At 31.5% G+C, this 24,609-nt stretch overlaps 1 protein-coding gene across 6 annotated transcripts in view; it reads right to left on the bottom strand.

The window, feature by feature from the left end:
* The window catches only part of LOC124354476 (hydroxyacylglutathione hydrolase, mitochondrial), a 30,649-nt gene extending 6,481 nt beyond the window's left edge, over positions 1 to 24,168 (bottom strand). The window contains exons 1-8 of one of the 6 annotated variants that reach the window (XM_046804954.1): positions 24,065 to 24,168; positions 16,508 to 16,621; positions 12,283 to 12,400; positions 11,240 to 11,361; positions 8,754 to 8,875; positions 4,975 to 5,073; positions 4,258 to 4,361; positions 1,570 to 1,714 (exon numbers count right to left, since the gene is read on the bottom strand). In XM_046804954.1, coding sequence (XP_046660910.1) covers positions 1,570 to 1,714; positions 4,258 to 4,361; positions 4,975 to 5,073; positions 8,754 to 8,875; positions 11,240 to 11,361; positions 12,283 to 12,400; positions 16,508 to 16,581 — 784 coding nt within the window. In that variant the 5' untranslated portion in view covers positions 16,582 to 16,621; positions 24,065 to 24,168. Of the gene's footprint in view, positions 1 to 1,569; positions 1,715 to 4,257; positions 4,362 to 4,974; positions 5,074 to 8,753; positions 8,876 to 11,239; positions 11,362 to 12,282; positions 12,500 to 14,292; positions 14,405 to 15,872; positions 16,013 to 16,507; positions 16,622 to 23,514; positions 23,663 to 23,712; positions 24,013 to 24,064 lie in introns of those variants that run through there. The other 5 variants (XM_046804951.1, XM_046804953.1, XM_046804956.1 and 2 more) reach the window with 5 other exon arrangements.
* Between the last annotated feature and the right edge of the window lie 441 nt (positions 24,169 to 24,609).

Raw genomic sequence — 24,609 nt, 5'->3', positions numbered from 1 at the left:
TTTGAGTCTAGATGTGATGAGTCAGGTGAATGGTCAAGCAGTTCAAACCATAATGCATGGATTTTCACCACAGCAACAGCAAATGTGTGAGACTGTTGGGTTGTCTTGGTGAAACAGGATTTGCTTTTTTGCAAATGTGGTAGTGTTTTCTGCAAGTTCTGCTTTCAGCTTGTCAAGAAATGATGCATAGTATGCTCCTGTAATGGTTTTTCTTTTATGAAAATAATTAATAAAAATAACTCCATGACTAACCCAAAAGCAGTTGCCATCACTTTCCTAGCCGAAGAAAGTTTTTGCTTTTTTTGGAGCCAGTTTCTCCTTTGCAGTTCACTGTTTGGTCTGTATTTTTGTAAGGCTAACAGGATTTCGGACATTTGACATCCTTATATATTGCAAAAGGTATAACACAATGGTCAAGCAGTTCAAACCATAATGCATGGATTTTCACCACAGCAACAGCAAATGTGTGAGACTGTTGGGTTGTCTTGGTGAAACAGGATTTGCTTTTTTGCAAATGTGGTAGTGTTTTCTGCAAGTTCTGCTTTCAGCTTGTCAAGAAATGATGCATAGTATGCTCCTGTAATGGTTTTTCTTTTATGAAAATAATTAATAAAAATAACTCCATGACTAATCCAAAAGCAGTTGCCATCACTTTCCCAGCCGAAGAAAGTTTTTTGCTTTTTTTGGAGCCAGTTTCTCCTTTGCAGTTCACTGTTTGGTCTGTATTTTTGTAAGGATAACAGGATTTCGGACATTTGACATCCTTATATATTGCAAAAGGTATAACACAATATTTCGAGGATTGGAATCTATCCTCTTCATCAGATGGGGTGGTATTAATACATACAAAAATAAAGAACAGAACTAAGAAAAGAAGGAAAAGAAAAGGGTTCAAACATACACAAAGGCTGCTTGGAGTCCATTCCAGGGGTTGTCACTGCAAAGAATGCAAGTCACTAGTATGAGAATCACACATCACACCAGTGAAGGCGATAGTGTTTGTTTTGGGCATATAATGATGTATCATTTTCACCTACAATAATTAATCAGCACGAAAACTCAGATTTATTTTGCCTAAACTGCACCAAAAGACCATTGAAAATGTTCATTCAAACATGTTTTTGGTCTAACGTGAGCAAGTGTGGCACCCAATGTGTGGACAGCTTGCTCATGTTTAAATGTTGATTTAATATGTGACAAACACGCTCTTTTGACATGTTTTATTTACTCTGCTATCTCTTTCACTTTAATTTAGTGGTAGTCTAGCACCATTTGATGAACTTTGTCGAGTCCCCATTCACAGAATCCAACTCATCTTTGATATGCGAAGACGTATTGCCTTTAAAAAAAAAATGTAATGCAGCTAGATACTCGATTTTGTCCATTTTCTCACATCAACTCACACAAACAACTGTTACATAAAAATTTCACGTCCAAAATGGCTGAAACTGTGGTGAGTAACTGTCAACAGATAAATAAAGAAATTTAGAAGCTTTTATTTATGAGTACTGCCATCTTCACAAAGTCGGAATGTTTTCAGACCACCCTTGTATGTAAGAGATGCCTTACCAATGGTAGAGGGAACTGTTGGTTGCCTCTCTGCTCTCATTTTCTCTGACCACTCCAGTTTTGTTGCGACTGCCTGATTGTTAGGATCCACTGTTGAGGCAAACTTGAGGTTCGCATATGTGTATTCATGGCCGCAAAAAACCCTCTGAAAACAAACTCTCACTATTTACAAATTACACATTGCTTCTACACTACCTCTAGGCCTGAAGGGATGTATTGAGTTCCTGTTTTAAGTCCCCATGACAACTGCATTTTTATATAAAATAAAAAATCTAACTCTCTGAAGACCAATGTACGATATATTCTCCAACCATGTCCTGTCAACAAAGACCACTGAACAATATATAGTCCATTCCTGTTTTTGTTATGAACAAACAGATTTGTACAAACATTAACACTTAGAGTGCTAATCCCGTAATTTTACGGAACGGCGAAACTTCCGAAGAATGCTAATCCCGTAGTTTTACGTGGTTGTCATTTCAATTGGTATTATATTACATTGTCCGTATTTAAACGGGTTTTTGCCTACTCTACAATGTTATTTGGGTTTTTAGTAATACAATTCACCGCTAGAAAGCGTCAGATGTATTGTATGAGCTTAATGACAAAGCAACTTCGGTCGCGTTGTTTACGTGCCGCTAACGTGACGTTCGTTGCAGCCGGCAGTCGATGTCGCAATCATGGCTTATCGCAGCTTGAACGACGTTGCGATCAGTGATGTATTAGATAAAGATAATTTTATTGGAGTAGATAGTATTTTTGACGATTCTGACATTGATCCTGATTTAATGGAAGAAGATTAGACACATACTTCAGGTAAGAATAAGTAAGTCTATTTATCATATAAACATCAGTCTAAAAGTTTGGTTATGTTATTGTTTTAGTGAATCAAACTATAATTTGTATTATAATAAATTAACTTTATACAACTAATATTTTATTCTTATGAATAAAATAAAAATATATTCATATTTTACATAGTATATTATTATGTTACAGATGCTGAAAACAGTGCTGACAGCGAAAGTGATGCCGACGCATCAATATGACGGCATAGTTTTTTGTCAAAAAACTACAAAACAAAAACATGATTTGTATTATTCAAAGGACAGTTTATATTTGTAAATGGGTCATTGTAAATAATTGTATGTATGCTTAGTTTAGTAAGTTAGATAAAAAAACTGTCTTAAAAAATAATTTTTTTTTCCAAAAATATATGTTTTTAAAAAACATTTTTTATGTGTAGTTTTTAAAAAAAGCACAAAAAATTTCACGTTAAAAGAAAGACGAAAGTAAGCTGAATTAAGGTATGTAAGTATTTTTCTCATACCTTAAATACTTTTTTTTTAATAAATTTTTGAAAACCACCAAAAACGCCCAGCATTCTACAGAGTTACATGTCATTTAGGGCCAGCACTCAAAGTGTTAATGTATTATGGCTTTGAAAACTTCATTTGAATGTCTGAGTTTGTTCTTACCACTCTGATTTTTTCTACTACAAAACGGAAACAAACAAGAGTGATCATTATGGTTACACTGTGTTTAATAAAGAAGCGTAATTAAAAAATAAATATATTTTTCCATAGTAAAAATTTTTTTTGTTTTGATACTATAAAGGAACAAAATTCGAAATTAAACAGACATATTTTAAGTTGTATATTTAATCCTTAATTTGAAAGCAATTTAATATTTATCCAGATATTATACTAAAATGTTAATAGATAATTAGAAACATTTTAAGAAAAGAATAATTATAAAGATATACTTTTTACAGCATAATATGAATTATTATGTAGATCTCTGCAAATTGTTAATTTTGGACATGGTAATTTTTGCTTACAACTAATGTAACTTGACAACAAAAAATTCTAGTGACATAGAAAGATTTGTCACGGTCAAGGGTTATTTAACTCTTTAGTGTCCAATATCTGTATATAGGACGTATGAAACCCCACAGACAAAAGCCAACATATATATATTTATTGATTCTCTTTCTTCACAGCCCCTGAGACCTCTAGGAGCTTACTGTCCCACCATCTCTATATCTAGAAATTGAGCACAGTATATATAGAAAGACAGCATTTTGTTTTGTATGTGCAGGGTGTAGATTCCTAAGTAAAGTGTAATTCAAAAAGAGCGCTGGTTTGTCAAATTAAGAGATTTATTTTAATAAAAAGGTAAAATTAACACATCAAAATGTTCATATAACCTTCAGAATATTTATAAACATTAAATTCTATCGGACCAAAATTGACATGGTTTGATGATGGTGCATGCATGTTTTGTGCTGGATATCTCAAGAACAAATTTACCTGGCATACTCCTTCCCTGTACCAAATTAAGTTCTTATTTAATCTTTCTATACGTAATTATATAATTACATATAGAAATATGCGTAATACACTAACTAAAATGTGGGTTTTGAAATGGCTCTGGCTATCTAAAAAGGCTGTTGTGTGTCCTACAACACATAATAATGAAAATGTAACCAAAATCAAAGGCTTCTTTTAATAAAACTGCTCTTTAAACAAGAAATAGATTATTTACACTTGTAGATCTTCAAATCAATACTTCCATTGAAAGTTACAATTATATCTATTACCATCACAATACAATCTATATTATAAATTAAAATTAAACGTAAAATACTTTATTTTAGTTTCAAAATTAACACAATTTGCTTCTTACCGTGTCATTTGGTAATGATCCAAGCTTTTTGTACAAATTGTCATACATCTGGTTTGCAGTGCCTTCAAAAAATCTACCGCATCCTGCAATAAACAAAGTGTCTCCTGCAAATACAAGAAGGATTACTCAATAACTTACAACTGCAATACAGGGTTCTGATGTCTAACTACACGGAACTCCCAGTCATACTTAAAAACACATATGATTGATATTACTCAGTCTATGCTCCCATTATTCCCACTGTATAGGCTTTTATATAAACATTATAAATTTATCTGTATAACTATCAGAATTTCTTTATACAAAAAACTTCATTTGACACAATGCACAGTGATAAATTTGCTGTCACTTAAATTACTTTTTTTGTTATTAAAACAATTATTTTGACTTAAAATGCTTTAAATAGTTAGAATACCAAAATACTTCCAACTGTTTTAGAATAAAATCTTACCAGTATATTGTGTAGGCTTTGACATTGCAACAGGACAAACATCACCCAAGTTATGATATTTTTCTCCAATAATTAACATGTATCATCAGCAAAATCGCTGTTTTAGCAATAAAGATTCTTTAAATAACAAAAACCATATACATGTAGGTAAATATTTAGCACTAATATTTTAAGATGAATTAAAAGGAAAAAAATTAAATTAAAATACAACTGAAATACCTTAGAGTATTTTTATAGATATACTCAATTATACAATTTTGACATACCTGTAAACACTGCTTGAGATTGGTTTTTTGGTTTGACAACATAACAAATGTGGCCTTTTGTGTGACAAGGAGTATGAAGACATTCTACTTCAAGATTTCCTAGAAAACAAATATACAACAGATAATATTATGCAGTTATTAAATTCTTATATGACCAGACCGATGACGTGTCTCTGCTGAGCAGTCAACCTATAGTATTGTAACACTGGATTTGGCCACCAAAATTCATTATGTTTATGCGCAAGATTATTAATGTTTATAATTAATGATTATTAATCCTTAGGTAAATATGAAAAATGTAAAACTATTGTTGAAATAATGATCGCTTATGTGTCTAATATAAAAAAGCAGCTTTAAAAACAATTTTTCACTTGTTAAGAGGTGTTTTTTAAGTATTGTTTTGAAATTCTGTCGCTGCGCACTGTTTAACTAATCTATTAGCAAACCATAGATACAATTATGGCACAAATAAACCGTTTTTACATCTGTTAATGCATATTACAAATAGCCATGTCAATTAAGAATCCCGTCCAATTGTAAAGTACTTGCTGTTACTTGTTTTCTTGGTGCTAATTTTGAAGTGTTTGATAAAACATTATGAGTGATGGAATGCCATTCAAATGAGTAAGAACTTCCCATTTGATGGTCAAAAAAATGTTCATGATGGGAAACGCAGTGAACAACCCTTATGATTACCTATGAATTGGTACAGAAAGTTAAAGATAAAGTGAAAATGAACATACATTTCACAATTTCTTCACTATCAGAAGAATTTCCTCAAGTTTCAAGAGGTGTTCTCTGATATTTTTATTGAGAATCACGTTTTCCTGTATGACAATGTTCGTCCACATGCGAAATATCGAAATCAAGATCTCATCACAGCATTTTACTAGGAACAATTTGATAATCTCCCTAACAAACCCAATTTAGCACCCATAGTTACCATTTGATTTTTTATGAAAAAAAGCATTTTGAAGGTCAGTATCTCACCAACGAAAATAGCGTCAAAATGATCTGGTTCAGTTGCTGTTACATCAGGTGGCAATCTTCTAAGACAACAGTATACAAAAAAAGGTTGTTTTTACATATGATAAATGCCTTAATATTGATAACAACTATGTAGAAATGTAGATAAAAATGTGAGCTTTCATATCAAAATAACATTTTTACAAAAAATTTTCTTGATTTCTGGAAATATAAAAACGGTACTCACTTACAAAAAAACATGCCTCATAATAGAAAATGTATCACAGTAATACTCTTATTTCAAAAGGAAATACGGCATAATGCTCCTAAGTAAATGCTAGCAATTATCAGACAGACAAGAATTTTGAAGCATTGACAGACATCAGTGTATTATATCATGTGTGGAGTGTTTATTTGTCCTTGTGTTCTTAGAACACATTAAATATACTCATCTCTTTATGGTCAACATATGTCTCATAAGCGTATGTGCACACACGTGGGTTTGTATCAAGATCTGTCATTGTGTACAAAATGTCACAAAATGTACAGCTCACAATTACTAAGTGTAAAGTATATTTATGTTTTTGTTTACAGGGACTCCAAACCAAACAAAATATTTAATGTTTTGAATAAGATAATAAGTTTTATTATCACATATTTATGAAAAGTAGAAATTGTTTTTCAATGTAGCTAAATTTTGAACACACCATTTTTTTAGATTGAAATTGAACAATTTAAACACTTTTAGAGCTTGCTATGTAAACTACATCTAGAAACAATAAAAATTATATTGAATTTTTAAAGTAGATTTTGATTATTAGAACAGCAAAATAAACACTAATACAAAATTGTATGTGAAGATCATGTTTCCTTAATCTTATATTACATGTTAAATGTTTGTCACAGGACTACTAAAGTGTTGTCAATTAATTTTTGTTTGTACCAAAATAGTATTTATATGAATGAGATAATTATAATAGTATCTTAGCAACCTCTAATACACAAAAATTGTTTTAGTGCTTATAAACCTCATTAAGAATATTGCAATACAAAATATAGCTCCTTTGTTGCATTGTAAAAGTGAACTATTTCTGGCTTCTTAGTGTCATTATTCAACACCATTTCAGAATGCCTAGTAGATAAATGAATTACAACTTTATTTTTTTTCCAGGCTTTTAAAACCAAATGATTTTCTCTACCGTAAAAAAACCAATGATGATAGGACTGGTTTTTGCTTATTATTTGCAAATTCACTGGGGATGTTTTTTATATTTACATGAATCGTACCCACAGTTCATATCTTGTACGGTTCATTTAACAGTTCATCTGCCAGCTGTATGTTTGTAAACCAATTGTCTGTAGTTACACATCGGTTTGATCCAATGATACATCAGGTTGGTGTTTTCTTCCCCACATATGTTCCCCATCACTCATGTTGAGGTAACGCAGCAAAGCACAATCTTAACCCATACATTTGGTATGTACACCCTGAAAGAGCAATCACATCTAAAGGCTAGTAGTTGCCAGTCAGATGTAACATAGTTCCTGGTTTATAATTTTATTGAAAATTCTTTGTGAAAGCTTCCCATAGCTCTGTGATTGGTGCGAAAGGGTCAACACTTTTCCATTCATCAAGTGTTACTTTGTTTTAAAATTCAAGAGAAAATAGAATAAACTCATACCGATCACTTGTCATGATACATTTGTATTAAGTATCAAACCACTCACTGTCAAACATCCCTCTTACAGCAAGATGGCTTGTCCTTTCTCCATGCAGAATTCACAAGCAGTTCAATGAAAGCTTTCAGCTCCTGAAGATCTAATGGTTCAATGGTACTTTTTCATTGTATAGTAATTTTTCAGTTGAACCATTCCTCCATTGGTGTTTACAACAACATTGTTGATTATGGCTTTGTCAAACACATGCAGGAAGCAAATAAGGATCGAACTGATTCTCTTGAGGTTCTCATGACTATTAGTTTTGAAAAATTTCTTCTTAGGGTCCGTGTAGTATTGACGGAACCAAGTCGTGTTCCATATATGATTGTTTGTAGCTCAAATGAATTAAGATTGTGGGATGAACAGATGTGGATCAGGTGTAGGACCAATTGTGGCACTACAAGGATCAACATTAGGTGTAGGATCATTATGTGGCGGTGCACTTTGGTGTATCTTTCTACATTGTTAAACTTCAATATCACTGTCTGACAAGTCACTTACACCTAGAACTCCACTTTCTTGACAGTAGGTTTGGTCTATATCTGTATCATTTGCTTCAGAGTCCATATCTTCAACATAATCATTTCTAATAAATTAACATCTTCGCTTCGAGGTGGAAGGATGTTCACTAAACTCTTCATTACTAGATAGATCCATAGTTTCATAAATATGACATCTAATTTCTTAATTTCTATGTACACCATCAACCATTTTGTAATCTAATTTATAAATCCAGCATCCAAATGTACTGAGCATTACTAAGCACTTTGCAAAAATAACTAAATAAGTACATAGAGAAACAATCATATGTCACACAGTTACTTATGTATTATCAAACTGCAAAATAAGCATACGTTACCTAGCAGTGAAACTCCACAAGTAACTGGAGATTATGTGATGTACTGTGATGTGAGAGGGAGGATGCATGCACATTTGTCATTCATAAGAAATACTGACTTTGCAAATCGTTCTGACGAGTTATAAGTAATCTGGGGTTAAACAAATCTTGTTTTTGGTTCCTTAACACAATTTGGAGGGAAGCAGCACTTCAACTAATTTGAAAGAAAACATAAAACAGTATATTCATCACTTACCGATGAACAACTTGTCACCATCCTCAACCATCGTAGTCAGGCCCTCCACCCTGTTGTCACCACCATACACGGGTAGTTCAGGATGAACTTTCAGTAACTTGTTGTTACCTCCTCCATGGTCCCTAAAACAAGAGATTAATTATTACTGTCCTTGTGTGTGCTAGTATTACGGTACAAACAAGCGAAGGTGCATGCACTAGACCCCGGAACTAGAAGACATGATATCTCCACTATTACAGAACAAAAGCCAGTGTAAGCATAAACTGTGTCACATTGGTTAAAGTATTGTATTTACTTTAACATTTCTATTATTTATAAGAAGTATTGTGTTTATAATTACTGAATTTACGTTTAATTTAAGTTCCTGATCGAAACTTTTGAATGTAAATGGATCTTAGACTCAAATACAGACTTTATGTAAGCTATCTTGAATTGATAAGACATAGTATTTCATGGAAAAGGATAGAACAGAGTTAAATATTCCAACATCAAAAATAAGAACAAAAAGTTTTACGCTACTGTAATTCAGTACAACCTTGTCTTTTTAATTGCTACCTTTGGTTCACTAAATTGTTACATCTTAACTTGCTGTTTTTTTAACTGTATTTTCATCTAATCCTAAAAACTAATTCAGATAACACCAACAATTTAAAGTTATTTTTTACGGAAATTAAGCTGCTTTATGTGTATCCAGATGTTTCTCTCTTTATAATGGATTGGAGCAAAATTAAACTTTTGTTTAAACTAAAATTTTAATTTACTTATGTGCTATGAATACCAATGGTAATCATCATAGACCAACTCTTTCTATATTTCTCAATAACAGTCCATGTTTCAAATTGTAAAACATTTCCACATTCTGATCTAACCCTACTCTCTTTCTATTTCCATTTTTAACCCTTCGCACGCCATAAATCCATTAACTTTCCTATAACAAGTCAAACATTTTGTTTCTCTAAGTTCAAAGCTAATGTTTGTTATAACTAAATTATAAAAGGTAAGCAAAAAAAAAGTATAAAAGAGGGCATTTTACTTACATTAGCGTATTTATTGATAAAAATAAAAAATAATTATTTACAAAACTGATTATTTCAAGTAAATTTAATTTTATTGTAAAATGTAAATATACCAAAAAGTTTAATTAAATTTTACTATAAGACAAGCTAAATATTTCAAACTATAGGTAAACCGCTAACAAAAAAACCTTGGTTGATTTGAGTTCACGCAGGGTGGGGTAAATACCCCTCCGCCGCCTCTCTATTTGATCAGTTTTGAGTTCCAATATTCACGACCAGAGCCTAGCACAGGCCCTAGGCCCATGTAGGCTCTTCCCAATTATACTACTTTTCTTTTTTCAAATTTTAATTGAATTAAATAGAATTACTACAAGGTTTATATGATAAGAAATAACAAACCGAACAAGAAAAACAAATATAAGTACCGTATTGTTACACTCTGATACATGGTTTCAGACATTGTATGTATGTGCATACGTTTATTGCACTACGTGTATGTGTTTTACTGTACTACTTTTGGGAAAATAAACCATTTTCATTTCATTTCATATACTTGATTTGGAAAAAAGTATCAAATTTATTCAGTTGTCAGGCAAAATTGAACAAAACTTTCAAAGTGAACGGGTCTTTTGAAATACTCTGATCCGGATCACTCGTTCACCTGACTGACCCGTTCGAATTGAACGACACATCTCTAATGGCCACTGCCACTGCACGGCTAACCTCAAAATAACAATGTTTCCTGTATACATATATGGCTACATTAATCTGTTTAATTAATATTTTATGCTTAGACTTCGACACTTGTATATGCGTACACACAAAAATATATAGTTATAGAACAGTTAAAGTAGCTGCAGTGTAAACAAAACTGTGAGAACGAGATACGATCCACACAGCTGATAAACAGATACAAGAAGGTGCTGGTCCCACTCCCCACCACAACTCCCCGCCAGAGGGGGCCCCTCCTGCACGGCACTGATCAGAAATTTGCTTCTGCGCAGGTTTCTTTAATAGCGGTTGACCTATAAATCACAACATTATTACTTTATGAAGAATGATAACAAGATACGTAATAGACGTGCATTGTGTTTGTCATTTGCTTTTTTTTACAGAGACAGAAAACAAGATTTTACTTTTCAATATTCTTCTCTGTGTCTTTCTCACTATCTTTTTTATGGCTTATACTAACTGAATACTATTACACAATGAAGTTGCAAGCCATAGTACTTGCAGTGAAGAGTGCCACATGAGAAGGTCCTACACACTGCAGTATCTTGTCATATCATCAACTGTCGTCAAATATATTGTGATCATTACCTCCACATAATGCTGATTTTTGCTAGTGACCACTTTTCCTTGAAATGTTTGTTCTTGCCATGCCACAGGCTATGATTACTAAACAGAATTAGTACTGAACAACTGAATTTTACTGATTAAACTTGTCCAAGAAACCATATACTCACTAACCAGTGGTGATGAGTAGTCAGGATCTTGGTCAGCTTCACGTCTTTTCCTTTAAGTTCTGCCAGGACATTCTCCGGTTCTACAGGATCCACTACAGCTGCCTCCTTAGTCTCTCCATCCACTATCTGTTACAAGAACCAGAATTGAGTTAGTATACTTCTCGCTTTACATACAGCACTCAATGTTCAAAACAACTGTAAACATCTTACTTCTTGCAATTTGATGTAGGATAAAGAGTACTCTGAGAAGTGAAAATTCCTTTCTAAACTTATGTTAATATTTTAATTTACAATTTAAATTATTATCAAATGTTGAATAAAGCTAAGGGTAATAGACTGATTGCAAAAAGGGAGTTTTACAGAGTTGGCAGAAATGAAAGATTAATTGTTGTTCCTAGATCAATTACTGAAGGTTACAAGTAATAAGGCTCTTCAACATTAAAAGTATGATAGATTTAAGTACAAGTTAATAAGATATGTGATCATCTTAATGAAAAACTCCTAATAATACTACAACCTCATCTTCATAATTTTAATCATGTAACTACCACTGCTGAAGAATAAAAATAGTTCTCTAACTGGAAGCTTAGTATTAATGTTTAATTTAATTAATTCACAATGTTGTAAAGTTGAATTCTTAAAAAAAAAATCATTTCAAACAACGTATAACTTAGCAACTTCAACATAGCCTCAAGGAGCATTGATGTAACAAACAGATCAACTATAGTCAGATTGATACTGAGTAACTGCTGATGTCAAGTGACTTATTGCCTACCAGATACAATATGAATTTACCGCTATTGATGCTTGTGGCTTTTAGCACTGTTATATGCATAGCGTCTATGGATTTCATTTGTGTAAATGAGGCAGTTATACATAAAAACATCAAAATTTTGTTACAATATTTATCGTTTCCTGTTATAGCCTTCACTTCATACTTGTGTACTTACATCTCAATTGACATGACTCGTTTGAGCCAGTCTCTGTTACATAAATTATATAGTGCTTATTACAAAATATAAAATGCGTTACAATTCTACTACTTACTAGATACATGTAGTTGTCTTGAAGGGCAGGGATGATTTTGACATCCATTCCGGGAAGTACTACCAACCTAGGCGCTGAATGAAATTTATCTTCTCTTCTTTGAGCTGCTGCCCACGCACTGGCACACAAACCGAGGTATAGTACTATCAACATTTTACACATAATGCCCTGTATACTCCTTAAAAGTTCAAGGCAAAACGTTGCCAAATAAAACTATCTGGGTCAAAATCATAAACACACTAACAAGTTTTCTTTTGTTCATTCTATATGAGGGATCATCCAGAAAATAAAGAACTAAGAGCTACTATCCTTGTCGTAGATATCCCCCTTTCATCATGGTAATTGTATGCTTATCAGATAAAGTATGAACAGTTTTGGTTTTGCAATCAAGTTTGCTTTAGCACTCAAATTACAAAATTGTGACCACGGTAAATAACATTGCTGCCATAGAAGAGTCTGTTAATTATTAAATTCTTAGAGTCACTTGCTTATTGGATGTGTAAAATGTTCAACCTTGTATGAACTATATAAAGGCAAATCAAGAGATTTATAGTCCAAACAGAGCAAGAGATTTTGAATGTAGAAATAATATTCATTAAGAGGTTTGGTCACGTATAGCTATTGCAACACAATTAGAATTGGTATGTTTCTAAAAGAAGATTTTGTAACCATCCCTATATTATACTAATTATTGATGTCTTCACTTCTCTATATAATCACCACGGTTATTGAGGCACTTGTACTAACAAAGTAGGGTTTTGCCAGACGACATGTAGAATAACAGGTCTGAAGCTGAAGTTTCATTCAGATTTTCAGAGGTTTCAAGTCTATAGCTTAATTTGTCCCTCAAATATCCTGAGGAAACCAAACAGGCAGATAAACGTACAGAAAAGAAATTTTGAAAACCCCCCTGAGTGCTAAATATGCAAATTGTCAGTCTATAGCTCCGTCTGTTCTCGAAATTCCATGGGAAAAATGCACATCATCCAATTCGATCTTGCCTACATAGAAATGAAGCATTATACAAAATCAAGTATATGGATCAATTTGTTCTCAAGGTATTATGCAGACAAATAGAAGACAAAGTTTTTTCTACTTCCTTAAGTAATAGTCTTCGCTAATGCTCAGCTACCAAGGCAATACGTTTTTTAAGACTGATTTAATTATCTGTCATCAATGAATAGAGCCATGAATTCCCATTAGGTCCAACAATTTCCTCCCAGAAACCTCCTTAATATTTAGAAGAGCAAGAAAGTACAGTTACAATTAGATTTGTAGTACATAAAATATTTTAATGTGACATTTTTGGCTATATTCCAAATGCTCTTTACTTTGTGGATGACCCTCGTGTATATGTATTTATTTTATCTACATTAAACAGACTTAAGCAAGTTTGGAAATAAAAGGAACACTACAATAACGGTAAATACTCTTTAGTATATAAGTATGTAAAACAGCAATGTTTTGAATCAATGTAAACCACAGAAGATAGTAATGATATTGACCATGTACATCTAATAATGGGAAATTTAACATTGTGATTCAAGAAACTAAATGATCTTTTATACCCATTAGTATCAGCAATAAAATAATTATTGTGCACTGGTAAAATTTAAATAAGTTTAACATTAAAACTCGTAACAGCCCAGTGTAGCCATATGTACAGTATTCACAATTACAGTATTTGAAGTACAATTTAATCTATCAAGAGTTAAACCAGCAAGTATATCAATTGTTCTTTAAACAAGAAATTCATTTAAATTAAATAAAAATTATATTCCATTAAATAATATGAATGCTTTTGTAATGTTTATGTCAAATATAACGTACAAGAATAAAATTCACAGGAGAGGATTATTTTTATTTCTAGTCATTTAAACGTTTCTTTACCAGTTACTTACTGGTACTTGTATAAATTACTTCTACACACGGTAACTATTCTATGAAGAAATCTTAAATAAATATTATTTATCATGTAAACAACTTCAGAAAGGTGTAAAAATATTTTACATATTAAATAATTTCTCAGATTAGAATTAACGTTTTGTTTTGATGAGTTAGAAATTAAACCATTAAAGTAACAGAACTGTAGCAGCACCACACACTACAAAACACACATCAATACAGACAGCACTGATCACTTACTAATCAATTGGTGTTTGCACAAAGATTTCATTAACTGATTGCATGATATCAGATGTATGATCATATTGTGGGATGTCAAATTTGAAGACAACTCTTTTAAAATTTAATTTATTTTTCTCTTACAAGTGGATGAAAATTTACTCTTCATTAATCTAAGGTAAAATATTTTTATATAAATTACTAGCATATTACATGTGTTCCAATTTTCTTTAAACCTATTGAATTCTTAAATTATATTTGATCTGAAAAACAAAATTTCACTAACCTTAACCTGAAATCTATAGTGAAAAAACCAGTGTTAAGGTTGTTAAGGTGTTAATTATTATGGGTGATTTCTAATTAATAATAAAATATCTTAACAAGCATACTAAATTAATATGTTTTTCTAAATCAAACTCAATTAATTGAATTCAATTAAATGTTTTATAAGAATGTTTTTACTTTACTACATTTCTATTCAATTCCACTTAATACAAAATAAATCTGAGGTGTGCTACAGGTATTACAAAGAGAGAACACAATTTAAGATTTTGATATCTTTCCAGACATCTTCTATCTATGATTTATAATTGTAACAAAAAAGTGATTCAACAAACGATTCTATACATTTTCTGCTTCATAATTATTTAATTATTTGCCTATTTCAGTATATTGTTCCTCAACAGATGACACTTTCTTTAAAAACCTGAGGACTTTGCTGTTGACAAATGTTAATTTGTAATTTAAATGTGTAATTTTTTTATTAATATGTTCTATTTACGTTTGTATCTCTTTTGTCTTACATTACTAGATTATAGCTACATTTTCATTAATACTACTCCTCCTGTTGCTAATTAATATTCTGTACGTTATTTAAGTCATGTATATCTTTATGATAACAGATGTTTATGTAATTGCTAATTTTCAAGTTGTTTTTGTTTATGAGTATGTATGTGTGTATGTGTATATATGGATATATGTATGTATGTATCCTTGCATTGATTATTTGGATGTATGTATCAGTGTTTTTATCTGAATTTTTTGAAAGTTTTATACTGTATCAAGTTGTTTCTTAAGTATGATAAAATGTTTAAAACAAGGTATGTATATTTAGTACTCTTGGTATATGTCTATAGTTGTATTCTGGGGTTATGTTGGAAGTTGCTGGCACATTGCACATTATAATAACCTGTTACCAATTCTACACAGCAAAATGATAAAGAGGTGTATATCCACTATGTACGAGTAACATTATATTACTTTGTCCTTGCTGTATGAGTGTGTGTTGTGTTCTACACCTTACATATAATTGTTAATTATGTATGTACATTTTGAAAATAAAATCATGGACCGTGAATAAAAAAGCCATAAAAAATATAGCCATTACTTGTTGTTTAAGTACATATGAGAAGCCACTAACAACAAAATCTAAATATTAAAATGCAAAACAAAATATCTGAGCATACCTGAATCAACAAAATGGCCAATTAATGTACATTAATCATAGTTTTAAACATAATTTAATATAATATATCACGAGTCAGATCTTGCAAGTTGGAATTTTATACATTGAGGTTATGAGAAGTTGGCAAACATGTGGTAGGTTTGGTCACCTACAACAAGAATAGTGTTTGTTCACCTCCATATGTTTTACAATGCCTCAACAGACTTTTTTATTCACATTTTAAAGTAAACATTGTAACTTTGCAAAACAAAACTTATAAATAAACACACTACTTCCCACAAAATATTTTGAGAAAGCATCAATGAATGGTTTTCCAAGCCCTGGTTAATTTGTCCTATAACACACTAATTGTGACCAACCAAATACAATAGTAATTTCTATGGAAGTTTAAAAATTAGTTTAGTAAACTGCCACATTCAATATGTTGGTAACGCTAATAGGCTTTTATAGCCATAACATGCAGGCCTACAACAAATTATTTCTACACAGAAATTAATACACTGACAACTATAAACGACTAAAAGAGCTAAAGTTGTAAATTTCACATGAATTGATTGTTCAATAACCACAATCAACTTAACAAACTAACAAATTGTGTTCTTTGTTCGCAGACAATAATTGTAATAAAAAACTCACCCAACTCGACAATATGTGGCTAGTAGACCTTGGGATACGGCGTTTGGTAAAGCTCTCACCAACTGATTGTACATTACAGCCCACTCATAAGGTTGAAGGCTCCACACTCTTCAACTGTAAAAATTTATGTCAGCCACAAACAAATGTATAATTAAAAACCTATCTACTAACTCATCATCCTTCACAATTTTCAGCATCATTAACACCACTCAGCACGTCTTCTCTTTCTTACCATCTTCTTTACATCATCTCTCTCTCTACTTCCTTCACATTTTTGTTTTGTCTTCTTATTGGTCTCCTATCCATTCTACTCTTATGCGCCATGCTACTTTTATGGCAAATTGTATCCTCACATCCTCTTCACATACATAGCACAAAGAATAATTATCTTCTCTAATGTTTCTTCTTCATTGAATCTCCTTCTAGTAACTCCATTCCTTATATCAGTTGTTTGTAGTCAATTTAATCCTGCTCCTCATTTCTCATGTTTGCAATTCGGTTTCATCCCGTCACTCAAATCTGCTCCATGCAAACATACAGATACAATTTCTTTGTATAAAAGTGCCTATCCTAACATCTTGATTTAAATTCTTTACCATACAGTAGATATTCTACAATATTAAAATGCAACAATTAAAATGGTTATAATTGTAAATGGGCTTACGACAAATAATTTAATTTATCTTTAATTACTTTGAGAATAATAATATTGTACATATTTTTAAAAAGCTACATATAATAAATAGTTCAATTATTCATGAGTATCATAATGAAAAACCCAACTACACTACATACAACTAAAAGAATTTAGAAATACCTAAACTACCGGTATTAAATACAAAAAACGGTACTTTGGGATTATACCGACCACACCCAGACATGAATCGTTATTTCACATTTCGTTTCTACTGATTACTAGATTAGCGTAGAACAATATTTCGTCAATATAAAACAGGAATTGTCTTATCGCAAACCCCTCCCCATCCTCAGACAGAGGTCAAAGTCGAGCGTCTAGTAGATAACGTGATTGCAGTCTCGCCGCCCGTTCAGCTGGTGCATCGCTTTGTTGTACTTCCGTGTTTTACCTCTACATTTCTCCAAACACAAAAATTCAACAAAAAACAATCATTTACCAAACTAAACTCTTTATTAAAAAAACACTAAAAACTTGTTTTTATTCTTGATCACATTCCGCCACCCAAAATGCGAGTGCCTCCGGCCATCAGCGCGGGCATTGACAGCACCTTCGGTGCTGCCCCGCGCTGATGTCGACGAAAGAAAAACATCCCTCGAGATAGTACCTATCAGTAAAATATCAAATTCTAGAGGGGCTAATCAGAAATATAAATTGAATTGTAATGGAAAGGCAATTATGTACCGTGCAAATCACGTGATGCCGCGCGGCCTGCCGTAATCAGGATTCTCGAGAAAGATAAGATAACAGCGATCACAATACCTGGAAATGCTTGTAAGTTTGTAATTTTGTAATTGAAGAGTTGTTTTTTCGTTCTATCATGTTTGTTTCTATAAATTTCTATTTTTGTGTTCTTCATACTAGTGTGGTCGGTATAATCCCAAAGTACCCAAAAAACATAATTTTAGTTATTTACAATTAATTATCGTCAGCTATTTTTAATGTATGGTTCAAAAAATAAAATGCAGACATTTATAGACTTTGTTGCTGAATATTTAAAGGGTCCGTTCCTATTACCAAATAGTGACTACAGTATAATAAGCGACCACTAACTCAATCATGATGATGATTATCGATTTTAAATATCGATATTAATTATCGAGTACGACATTTCACCTATAGATATTCATAATTAATCATTGCTAGCTTTCTTCAATTAGACTAGTAGCGTCATTACCAGCTGTTGTTATTTCCTTTATGTATAGAAGGTTAATGACGACAACAAGAACAATGGCGATGAATATGGAAATATTGCCTCTAAATGTTTTTATAAATAAAGAAATCTTTAAAAACTGGTCTCAGGAGTGACCACCGTGCATTACCGATCATCAGAATATATGTATCGACAAGAAATTATGATTATTGGTGGTGATTTATTTGAGCATTTTTTAAATGCTTCCAAACATGTGTTTCCTTTGAAGTAATAGTAGTACTACGCTGTTCCAGAGTATGTTTAATACAATTTAGTTATTTTATACAATTTAAACAACTATTTCAAGTCATTTGTTTTGGGGAGACTTTAATAAGCGGCCTACACTCGTTATTCGGTTGTTTTTGTCGAATTGTTCGATATACTATCCAACTTCGATATGAAAAAATCATACACAATAAGAGTTATAATAAATTATTGTAGCAAGAAGAATCTCGTTTATTACAATTTTAAAAACAAATTTAACACTAACATTACAAAACAACAAAACCAACTAAGGCCTAAATTTACAAATGAAAGAAACCTTCAATATTTATAACTTGCCCAGCTTGATAGCAATGAGTAACAGCTTTTGTGAAATGGAGGAAAGAATTCTCCCCATGGGTTACCAGGAGCCAAACGTACATGTGAAGCCACTTAAACTAGTCTCGTCACTTGAGAGAAATATCTCACATATTTTCCTCATATTCATCACCATTTTCAGTCTCAAAATATTAGTTACTTCTTGCTGTTTATTGTTTACATTAAAACTGCTGTAAGTAATAAGGTGAAATCATATGCTAAGTTAAATAAATTGTAATATCGAATTATGCCTTCGGATAAAAACATCGAACAATTTGACAAAAACAACTGGATAACGAGTGTAGGCCTTATTAAAGTCTACCCTTTCTTTTCCATAGAAAAATATAGCTCCTCTAAACTAACATTTAGGCCTAAAGCCTAAAACTTAATTCAATTGGACATCATCGGTCAAAATATATTCAAAGTAAAAACGTGTTTGGAAATAAACTCAAAATTAAAATCATGTGTTTTGTTATTTTGGTGGCAAGGAGTGACGTACATCTTCTTTATTTCACAAGCAGTCACATTTATCTTTGAAAATAACTAAAGTAAGTAGGCTTAATGTTATTGTTTTGTTGTAATTATATTATATATTTTAATTTGTAAATTATACTAATATTTATACATTAATTTCTGAGATTGAAAACTAGCCAAACCATATTGTCCTTTGAAATATCTATTACGTTATTTGGACTAACATTTTGTTTTCAGTCCTTTGGATGGTCATGAATATCAATGATTCTATAAACATCATCCGATTATGTTGGTGGCCGCTTATTATATTGCAGCTCCAATAGTCTCAGCTAGTATAACTGTGTATACAGCAACATATACATATACCCTGTCAGACTCCTCCTCCTTTAGGTTACCATGGCTGCTCCTTTAAAAAAGTAGACTAAATTTAAAAAAAAAATATTCTACAACTGTTAGGTCCTCACTATTTCCCATTAGCCTAATTAGGGGTAGGGTACGATAAGCGGACCCGGTTTTTTATATCGAAGAATATAGTCATCGTACCTAATATTCGCATCTCAAATCCTAGACTATCAATCGATATAAGAGTACCTATAGTTCTCAATAACAATCATATGTTTTAAATTAAAATATGAATTTAATATTTACAGGGATCAAACAAATATAACCAAAATTAGGAAAACTAAAGTCGGCCATATTTACTCCTCTCACAGTTACAGTTGTTTCTTTCCCACAGCCATTCTTTTGTTACGGTATGTGACACTTAGACACATTTTACGGTGTAACTATAAATAAAGTAAATTATATAAATACATTTTTCACAGGTTCAGTGTTAGAAGGTGATTTTTATTCAAAAGTATACAAAATTGGTCACAAGAAATTTTATTATTTCCATGGCCAATACATGTTTCTTTTATGGCTGTTACGTTTGTGACATGAAAGGACTCATCCTTAGGAGGGGGGGGGGGGGGGGGGGGGGGGGGGGGGGGGGGGGGTGGGGGGGTGTAGGGTTAGATCGTTGTCTTTGGGGGGGGGGAGTGTTAGGTACATAATGGTAAAATTCTGTTATTTTTCCTTCAATAAAATTAAAAATAAATTAAATTTGCATTCCTAATTAATATTTGACGTACAAACTCTTAATTAAATCAATGTACTACATGTTTTGAATATTGTTTAAAAATTGTGATATTTGTTGTTACGTATGTGACAGGTTGTTTGTTACGAATGTCGACAGTGTACACTAGAGTACATGAACACTATTTATGATAAAATTACAACTTATTCTATCTAAAAGTGATATCCTTACAATGGAACTGAACCACAAAATAGGTAAATGTTATCAATTCACATAGGAAAACGTTAACAATAAAACTTTGGTACTAATTCACACATACTGTATATTAAAGGTTCCTTTATACTGTACTTATTTCTAAAATATTACATTTTTAAATAAGTTGGGTACACTTTTGTTCTAATTATAAACTAACACAACTTAGTCACACTTCTTTAACATGTTACACGTTTTTGGAAACTGAATACAAAGTACACGAAATCTCAACGGTTTCTAATTTTAGGTTGTTCCCCAATACCCGAATAATGTCTTTAGTAGCACGGAGCCTTTCTCATTTCATCAATTTAAAACAGTGTAGTATCATCCCATACTTTTCAAGAAATGTAACTACAATATCTTCATTTACTTTGCTCTGGCAAACTGCTACGTAGCGAAATTCTTTATTTTATTACTTAATTAATTTCACTAATACAAAGTCACAGGATTTGGGTGTTTGGAACATTTCTATCAGTGTTTGATAATGGGCTCTTCAATCTGTCTCCCATCCTGTGGCATATTCTATTCCAGTACTCTCATACTTTATCTTAATAGATTCATCACTGTAGGCATCTTCCATAGTGTAGCCGTAGTCTGTGGGGTGACAGTTTTGTAGTGTCCTATATTCTTCTTCCTTAATGTCAGCTTAAGCATTGAGTGAATTTTATGTCCTGTAATCTGTATCTCGTGATCAAAGGGGTGCATGCTTGATTACCAGTTCTTTCGTTGATTTTTACCCATCTCTCCTCAAGTTGTTTTTCTATTACGTTTATTTTTCCTTTGAACAAAAATAGCGAATTTCTATGCATTTTTCCAATGCCACTCTGTATGAAATCTTCTGGCGTATTAACAAAGCTTTCCAAACCCTTTACTGCTCTCCATACAATCCTCTTTACATCCCTCCAATACCATCTACAGCCCCCTTCCCATGGCTGGGAAGCAAAAAAATTCCGAGTTCATTTGCAATATCAAAGTCTTCCTCTGCAAAACAAATATTTGACATAGATGTACCGGCTTTTAATATGGCCGGCACAGTTATCACGAAAATATATGTAATGTTTTATTCTGGATGCTATTTGATTATTTCTTTTACAAGAACCTTTTATATAGTCCAAAACAGAGTTTTTACAAATGCTTCAATCATTCACTATCACAGCAAATACTATAAAACTTTATCATTATGCCAACCTTTATTTTTTGTACATAAATCAGTCTGGGAGGCTTTAAAATAAACAAATAAACTAGATTAACTTGGTAGATAGCTAGGTTAACAAACTTCCTAAAGTTAATTCTTCTTCAAATTGACCGGGTTTTGTATTCATACTTAATGTGTCACGTACGTTTTACATTTTGATGTGTCACATACGTAACACAGTTACATGCCAAAGAATAATATTTAAAATAAAATAAAAAAATTATCATATTTAACAATCATTAACTTAACCTTACTTTTACAAATGTTATCCATGTCAACATTCTAGATGAGTGCGTTTAACACTTTTTCATGTTTCTTGTTACGTATGTGACACTGCTGACATACGGGGACAGAACTTATTGGAAATAAGGACTTGTTTACTTACCAAGTTTATTTAAATTCAGCTCAAGTTTATGTAAAATTTCCAAGCTTCCTCTCTTAACCTCAAATCTGAGGTAACATTATACACTAGGGTACAAAACACAAACACACACACACAAAAAAAAAAAAAAACAAAAAAACAACAAAAAAAAAAAAACACCACACACACAAAAAAAAAAAAAAAAAAAACAAAAAAAAAAAACAAAAAAAAAAAAGAAAAAAAAAAAAAACACAAAAAAAAAAAAAACAAAAACAAAAAAAAAAAAAAAAAAAAAAAAAAAAAAAAAAAAAAAAAAAAAAAAAAAAAAAAAAAAAAAAATAAAAAAACACAACACCCCCCCCCCCCCCCCCCCCCCCCCCCCCCCCCCCCCCCCCCAAAAAAAAAAAAAACAAAAAAAAAAAAACACCCCCACACAATAAAAAACAAAAAAAAAAAATCAGCTGTTTTTAAAAACTAGATTATTGTTATTAGTAGACTGTCTCATCACAGGCAACTTTAACATAGAATAAAAATAAATATACTTCTTCTATTTAAACTATTTTCTTTGGATTTGGTAAATAAAGTATTTTACACATAAATTTGTCTTAAAAACTAACTTTAAATTTATTTCATTTTTTAACAATGAGGTGTCTGTTATAAAAAGAATGGCTGCCCACAATATTTCACATAATGGGTTTTTCGGTACGAGTCCAACATGTTGAAGCCACGAAAAAGCAACGTCGTCGTGTAGTTTTCCAAGATTGACTGCCATTTTTAATAATCAGAATTACTTATGTAAAATTGAAATATTATCCTACGTGTATTATTTTAGAGTGTTTACAGCTGTTGATATAGATTATTTGTTAATAGTTCAAAATAATTCATCAGTATCGATTGATTATATCGATGGTTATGATAAAGTAATATCGTTTGCCAATTTCGATATAAAAAACCGGGTCCGCTTATCGTACCCTACCCCTAATTAGTTCTGAAAAATTATGTGGTATGTAATATAATAATTGGAACATTACATTACAGTATAATATAATATGAATAAATATTTGGTTGAATAATTATTAAAAGAGTTACTTTCAGCAGGTCTATAATACTGCAACACTATAGGCCTACACATTTTATTGCCACTTCTGGTATTGCTTGAAAATAATTATAATTTTTATCACATACCTTACCAGATCCAAAAAAAACCTAACTATTGAAACTCTGGGCTAGACTTCCTTTTGACTGTTTGAGAAATGAGATACAAGCCGTTACATCGGCATTGTCAGATTATAATAAAAAAGAATTTCTTTTATCTTTAACAAACTCCGAATATATCAATGTTGCTGAAACAATACAACTATTACACAATCAAGACATACTTACGAGTTCGTCACAATATTACTGTTATCAATCATATGTCGTAAGTGTCAACTTTACTGTCAACACAACATAACCAAACACTGAAGCAATCAAAGTAAACAAAAATCTATTGATTCGTTTGTTGACATTCCCATGACATTGAACATAGCAGCAATACTAATAGTTTAGACGAAGCGAGGTAAACTGTACTTTTTATGTGAGATATGTGGCAAATTTGAATTTATTATGGGACTGATACATTTATAATAATTAATTATGGAAGCAAAGATCAAATAAAACACTGACTATATGAAATGAAATTAATTAATAATATTAACATAATTGAGGGGAGGTTTTACAAAAATCAGTATCTTACCAGAAACAGAGTTTTCAGGAGAATGTTTTTTTTTAGTTTCCAAGTAAACCCTTCAAAATATATTTCTCCAAAAAATATATAATTTTGAGAGGGTAACCCTTAGTTAGTCACATTATTAACAAGAAAAATTAAAAAAAAACATTTTATACAAAAAATGTTTAAAAAGTGCAAATTTTTCAAAACTAAGTATCTTCTACATAATGAAAATCTTCCTGAAAAAGAATTTGCACACTAATAGTAAAAGTATTATATGCAGCTTTTATAAATGATTATTTTTATTTATTATATTTATTTAATACCTACTAATACAGTGAGGCTGTGTGTTTTTAAGAGTTGCTTACTACTAAAACCACCACTAAGTGATATGTTATGAAAATAAACAACACTTAAAATAACTTTTTACAAACTTTCTTTATTAACACACATAAAAAATAATAAAAACGGTGGTTATAAGTACAATTAATTAATTAAGTATATTATTTGCTTCAAGTTGGATTATAGTCAATGAAGTCAGTATTAGATAATAGTGTCTTCATCCTCATTGT

The sequence above is a fragment of the Homalodisca vitripennis genome, chromosome 2, assembly GCF_021130785.1.
Source record: "Homalodisca vitripennis isolate AUS2020 chromosome 2, UT_GWSS_2.1, whole genome shotgun sequence".
Taxonomy (NCBI): Eukaryota; Metazoa; Arthropoda; class Insecta; order Hemiptera; family Cicadellidae; genus Homalodisca; species Homalodisca vitripennis.
Note: the sequence above shows the minus strand (reverse complement) of the source record. Positions and strands in the feature narration are given on the sequence as shown.